The sequence below is a fragment of the Nomascus leucogenys genome, chromosome 16 (genome assembly GCF_006542625.1).
Source record: "Nomascus leucogenys isolate Asia chromosome 16, Asia_NLE_v1, whole genome shotgun sequence".
NCBI lineage: Eukaryota > Metazoa > Chordata > Mammalia > Primates > Hylobatidae > Nomascus > Nomascus leucogenys.
This window is the reverse complement of record NC_044396.1, coordinates 43,208,716-43,215,372: the sequence shown is the minus strand read 5'-3', so window position 1 is coordinate 43,215,372 and position 6,657 is coordinate 43,208,716. Positions and strand designations below refer to the sequence as shown.

The window sequence follows — 6,657 nt, the reverse complement described above, 5'->3', positions numbered from 1 at the left end:
GAAAAATAAATTTGTGCTGAAATAATGGATGTAAAATACTTCTCCCTGTCCACTATTGTCAAAACAAATCAAGGAGGAATAGGGGGAGGAAGGGAATGTTGAACATTTATTATGTGACAGGCACAGTATTAAAAACAAAATGAAATGGGACATTTTAAAATGTTAGGCTGAGATGATGTCTTTTGGTTCATTGCACCCCTTTCCGTTTTATCTGAATTCCTTTGGCTTGTACGTGCTTTTCCTAATATCAGTACAAATTCAAGGTGATCTCTTCTGCAGCATGATTCAAACTAAAGATACAATAATCTACTGATATGAATAATAAGTAAATTGTTTCATTATAATATTATCTCTTAGGTGCTTGTATAAGTAATTTACAAGTTTATCTGTAATTTATCAGACCCACCTGGTAGCTTTAATAGAGATGTAGTCAGTATTCTCATAGGGGAAAAAACACTCTTTTCCTTATTGCTCCGGATGTCTCAAAGGCATGCACATTCTATACTGGCATCAAGTCTGGCTATCTTAGCTCATAAAAGAGCTGGATTCTTACCTCCTAATGTAATTCTAAAGTAACAAAATTAGACATGAGTAGAAAAGCAATGTATCCTTTATGTGTATTTGTCTCCAAAATAAAACAGTAAAAACTTGAGACAGATTTAATATTTTGTCTCAAAAAATCACTAGCTGGTACCTGTGGTCACTTCATCTGAATCTACTTGAGGAAACAGGGGTCTACGTACTTGGTGATGTCATGGGGGTATCCAGGCACTTGGTGATGTCACAGAGGGGATTTATGCATTTGGTGATGTCATAGCTGGTGGTGGGGGGAGGTCTGTGCACTTGGTGATGATATAGAGTCGTTCAACCTAGGCGGAAGTTTTACATTCTGTCGTTCACTTTAAAACTATAATGGTCTGTAATGGACCCCAAAGCTCTATTTCTAGTTTTGCCACCAGGGCCCACATCCCTGTACTTTAACTTGAGAAAGGGTTTAAGGATACCAAATGTTTTGGTAATTTAAAACTACCAAAAAAAAAAAAATAGAAGGAATAAGACCTAGTATTTGATAGCACAACAGAGTGACTATAGCCAATATTAATTTAATTGTACATTTTAAAATAACTAAGAGTATAATTGGATTGTAACACAAAAGATAAATGCTGGAGGGAATGAATACCCGATTTTACATAATGTGATTATTACACATTGCATATCTGTATCAAAACATCTCATGTACCCCATAAATATATACCCCTACTATGTACCCATAAAAATTAAAATAAGGAATTAAAAAAATCACTAGCTGCTACCTGCAGTCACTTGATCTGCATGCTTGAGAGGAGTTGGCTTGATGCTTCTACCCAAAAAAAATTATTTGTGAACACCAATCCCTCCATCCATGTAAATGCATGAACATATTACCTTAACAATTTTAGCTCTTACTGCTTTTCCACCTGCACCTGAGTAGTTAAAGATGTAATTTACAGGAATTTAGGTATTTCCCCTAAGAACTCTTTCTTTCTCTTTTCTGTACTTATCTTAATATCGTTAAGAGATGGCAGCCAAGGGTACAGCTGAGTCTTCTTGGGCTATGATGAAAATGCCAAGTGTAATCTGAGCATGGCCCTGAACTTGGGCTGGTAGCCCTTCTGCCCACTTTATCTACTGGGAACTCTTGGGACACCCTGCAGAAGGAGCTCAGGCTGGAAGCAGAAACAACCCATCTGAGCTAAGAGAAAGAATTTAACCTTTTTAAAGGAAGCCTGTTATGCCTGATAGAATAAACTTAACTTTCCTCACTGAAACTGTCTATCCTTCACATTCCAGGAATCCTTTCTGAAAAATGTATTCCATGCCTTTTTTCAAGAGAATCCAGCCAATCATTTCAGCTCAGACATCTCTCCCATGTAAATGCTGAAGCTATCCTCCAAACCTTTCCTTTTTCTATAGCACTTGCTGCTAAGGATAATTATATGGTTTCTCACCAACAGAATGTAAATTCTCCCAGTGCCCATGAATACATCCTGGTCCAGAGGAAAACAGGTGAGAAATATGTCAAAATAACTTGTAATACAAGCCTTCACATGCATGGCAGGGGAAGGCCTGGTGCCTCCTTTTCTCACAAAATGGGAGAAATAGCACCTAAACCTGCAGGTTTGTTGAGGCTCAAACTGTTTAGAATGGTATTGAACAAACATCTGGCACAGGAAATGCCCATTATAAGTCACCTGTTTCCATTTACGTCTCAATTTCAAATGTGGTGAGACGTGCCACAGTAATTAGTATGGCAGATTACAGGGGCTGATCCCCATCTTTTACTCACAACCCTGTAACTGTTTCTTCTTGATAAAGTAATGATGGTGATAGATAGGGACACTACACACAAACCATTCATGGATTCTCCCCTAAGTCTGTGCAATCGTCCGTGTATGTATTAAATCTAAAAGCAAAAAAAACTAATCAAATAAAATGCTAAAGTGTATTAAAAGTTGGCATAATGCAAATTTTATTTTGATTAGTTTCTGTGACTCCTTTAAATTATCTTAAACCCAGCAACGCTTGCCACTTCCCAAGGTGTAAAAATATGAAGATTAAGGTAAACTGAATGTCGAGGAGTGTAAGAGATGGCAGAACACAGATAAAAACATCCGAAAAGCCTCTGTGGGCAGGTCAAGCTTATGATTCAACAGTTAGAAAACCAAAATTACTTGGACATCCCCTTCTACTTAAAGTGATATACTGGAATTGAAAATATTAACCGTTAGTTTTAGAAACTAAGATTACTTGAAATGAAGTAGGCTCATTCCAGAATGCTTTTTTTTCCTTCCCGAAACAATTACATCAAACTTAGATATCCTAATGTTTATTTTTAGATATACTCCTTAAAGGCATTTATGTTCACCCTTTTCAAGAGGATGAGAAATTTACATTAACTAATAAACTTAACATTGATCTTAAAAACTGGTTTTTGATAAGACTAGTGTGACAGAGGTACTAGTAGAGCAAAAAAGCAGGATTCCAGATTTTATTTTCTAGAAGATTGAAAAAACACACCCGGGACAACATTTCTTTGATCAATAAACTTTCAGGAAATGGAGGAAGCTGTTTTGGGACACATTCAAAGCTAGTTAACTTGAACTTGGAAATAGGGTTTTGACAATGCAACTATGGGAAACAAATCTCTGAACAAATTTTAAATGAAACCTCACCCCCCCCAAACTGTTCAAGTGGCAGACAAAATAAATTACCATAAATTATATGCCAAGACACCTTTTAAAAAACAACAGGAACAACAAAAACCCAGGAGTCTGAGGATTTCCTTAGCTCCTCCAGGAAGTGTGTAACACTGCTTCTGGCCTGCAGGCTGGGGCGGATCGGGGACCTGTCACACGTCAGGATAGTTGCAGTAATACACCGCGGAGCTGGCGTCGGACACCACCGAGGAAATGGCCCCGTGGCTGTCGGGGAGATTCACACCGGAGTCATGCCCCTGGTAGGGGAGGCCCATCTCAGGCTTGCACACGAAGTGCAGATACTGTTCAAATTCCGTGCGGTCCACCTCCCCGAGGAGCTCGGCGGGCGGATTGGGGTCCGTGCCGTCCCGGCAGGGGAGTGCCTCCGGAGGGGGCGACGGCTGTCCGGGGCCCGGGGGGTGGTGCTGGTGCTGGTGTTGCGGCTGCATCTGGAAGCCGCGCCCGCCGCCCGCCCCGGGCGAGCCCATCGCGCCGTAGTACATGTGAAGGGCGCTGGGTGGCGCCAGGAGGCCCGGAATCGAGGGACCCGCGGGCTCTGGGCCGAGTCGGGGGTGCATGGGGCCGGCCGGAGGCTCCGGGGGGCCAGCGTAGTCCGAGACCTGCGCGTAGCTGTAGGTGCCGGACGCCGGGCAGTCCCCGGGCATCGGGGCGGCGAAGAAAGCCGGGTCGGGGTCCACGCCGTCCAGCGGGGACGTGTCGGGCGTGGGCAACGGGTAGCCGTCGAGCGGAGGCGCGCCCAGACTCTGGCAGTCGCGGTAGTGGCCGCCCATGTGCGGAGGCAGCAGCGGCGGGCCGGCGGGGAAGCCCTGCTCGGGGAACTGGAGGCCCAGACCGTCTATGGCCACGCGGCCGCCTTCGGGGCCCAGCGCGGCCGCCTGCGGCTCAGCCAGGCCGTGCAGGAAGCCGCCCTCCACCCGCTTCAGCCGCTTCACCTGCTTGCGCCGCCGCGGCCGGTACTTGTAGTTGGGGTGGTCCTGCATGTGTTGCACGCGCAGCCGCTCGGCCTCCTCCACGAAGGGCCGCTTCTCCGCCAGCGTCAGCGCCTTCCACGACTTGCCTGCACAGTGGAAGGAAGAGGGAGAGGGGCGCAGGGCTTATCGGCTGCGCTCCCGCTCCAGGCCCCGCCTGGCCCCACCCGGACTCACCTCTCCCCTCAGACGTTGAATTGCGCAACCGGGGTGAATTAAAGAGGAAGGTCTGGGACTCCTGAGTCCGAGCCCTTGGGGAACACCTGTCCTCTAAAGGCACCCCTTTCTTTTGGTCTCCTAGAAGCGGCTTTCCGCTCACCCATCACCCGGTCGTTCGAAAAACAGAAATGGACACCTAGCTAGGGAAGGGGTCGAGGGATGGACACAACCGGCCCAGTTCAGGGCCAAGGGTGCTCTGGCGCCGCCCGGAGGTGCCGGGAAGTCGCCTTCCCAGAGCCGTTGGACCCGCGCCCCCGGCCACCTGGGGAATCCGGGAGCCAGAGAGCAAGGCGGAAACCTGCTTTGGAGGGTCAGAGAGCGGGAAACGGGAAGGGAACCCAGAGCGTTAAGAAAGGACGTGGCCGCTACACACCCCTGGTCTTGGGCGTCAGGCTCGCAAAGAACCCTGTTTGGGGCTAAAGAAATCGGCCTAGCGATTCGCGCCAGCGCGCCCGGCCGCCTGGGTCTCCGACTCGGACTCACCCAGCATCTTGCTCAGCTCAGCATTGTGCAGGTCTGGATTCTGCTGCGCCAGCCGCTTGCGCTCGTCCTTAGCCCACACCATGAAAGCGTTCATCGGCCGCCGGATACGGGACTCGCCCTTGGCTCGGCCCGCGGCCCCGGCCGGCGCTCCGCTGCTCGCCGGCGCCTCGCCCTTCACCTTCATGTCCCCGATGGGGCTCAGCGACTCGGCCCAGGGGCAGGGGCCCAGCCCGGCCATCACCGCGGGCAGCGCGCTCCGGGTCTGGCTCTGGTCGTCACTGGCGTATCCCGCATCCGGGCTGCTCATGGCGCTCCAGGCCTGCCCCGCTCCCCTCAACCCTCCGCCGGACGCGCCGCCTCCCCCGACCCGGGGGAGGGGGTGGGGAGTGAGGCACTGAGATGCCCCGAGGGCTGCGCGGGTCTCCCGGCCCGAAGCCGCCGCCCGTGTTCTGGCCTGTCGCGGTCTACAGCGTACCCAGGGCCCCCAGCCGGCCTAGTGACACTGCGGGCGCCCCTGGGCCGCGGGGCCTTTTCTGCACAGATGTGGCCAATGGAGCGGCGAGGGCGGTCCGGTCCCGCGTCGTTAGGCCCACGCCCAGGCCATGTTCCGAGTCCTAAGTCCCAGTCCAACCCCACGCCCGCCCCTTGCCCCTCCCCCGGCCCCGCGCCCAGGGCTACACCTGCCCCCAGGAAAACTAGCCGGAGCTGGGCTCTGGCGCCGCGTCCTCTCCCACCCGGGTTAGGGAGACTCGAAAACCCGTCTGGGAGGGCTGATTGCACCTTGGAATCGACGTACTTGCCCAAGGTCGTTTAGATGAACAAACTGAGCGTCCATTCTATTCTCTTTAAAGCACATCTTTTTGTAGAAGCCGAGGGTGTTTCAGTGGTGGGTAACCTAGTTTACTTCCAAGGAACTGCACGGGCATCTTCTTCAAATGTGTTTTCTCGAATGCGAAAGACACCGTTGATAATAAATTTAAAAATACAATTTTTCCCCCAGAACTCAACTTGCCTGTGTTATATTCAAAATGCTGTGTCCAAGATAAATCCTAATTTTCTAAAGCAAGATTAAATATGGAACGACGTTCTGTATCCAATATTCCATCACTCTGAAGAATAAAGCATTTACTCATGGCAAACCAACCAGTTTTTATGTGTATCTTATTATATACATCATGTGAAGGTATGAAAATGTGTACATGATGTATATAAGATACGCGTAACAAAACTCTTTCTCGTATGTGTTCAGTAACAGGTGAGCCTTAATACTGCTTTCTAAAATGTAAAGACAGCAGCAATATTTGTCTAAATGTCCGAGTTTATTAGGGGGAAGAGAAAAATCTGTTTTAGCTGCAAAGTAACCGTGGTTCTTAGAGTCAGTTTAAAGCGGTTATTCTGGCAGATAATTAGATTTCTATACGTTTGTTTAGACTGGAATGAAATCTGAATGACTATTAAACTTGTGTTTCGATCTGCAAAAAAAAAGTTTTCAGTGGGACTTTTGAAACAAGCCGTTATACAGCACTAAGAAATGACACAGCCTGCCACTGCTATTCCTAGTGCCCTCCAGCAATAGCAAAGGAGTGTATCCTCATAATAACCCTGAGGTAGACTCTATCTTACAGGAAAGGAAACTGAGGCAGAGAAGTTAAGGAACTTGCTGTAGACTACAGCGTTGAGAAGGTGGAATTCACACCCGGCAGTCTGCCTTCAGACTTGCAGCTGTTAAT

At 48.6% G+C, this 6,657-nt stretch overlaps 1 protein-coding gene across 1 annotated transcript; it reads right to left on the bottom strand.

Moving 5' to 3' along the window:
- Positions 1-3,014: 3,014 nt before the first annotated feature.
- SOX17 (SRY-box transcription factor 17) lies at positions 3,015-5,473 on the bottom strand. Its single transcript, XM_003255966.3, has 2 exons — positions 4,928-5,473; positions 3,015-4,314 (listed from the first exon to the last, which is right to left on the bottom strand). Exons 1-2 carry the CDS (start codon positions 5,232-5,234, stop codon positions 3,389-3,391), a joined length of 1,233 nt encoding a protein of 410 aa, XP_003256014.2. The 5' UTR covers positions 5,235-5,473; the 3' UTR covers positions 3,015-3,388.
- Between the last annotated feature and the right edge of the window lie 1,184 nt (positions 5,474-6,657).

Coding starts and splice junctions, on each gene's coding strand:
- SOX17 (XM_003255966.3), bottom strand. CDS start 5,234: ATGAGCAGCCCGGATGCGGGATACGCCAGTGACGACCAGAGCCAGACC. Junction 4,315..4,927: donor TGAGCTGAGCAAGATGCTGG/GTGAGTCCGAGT, acceptor TCCACTGTGCAG/GCAAGTCGTGGAAGGCGCTG.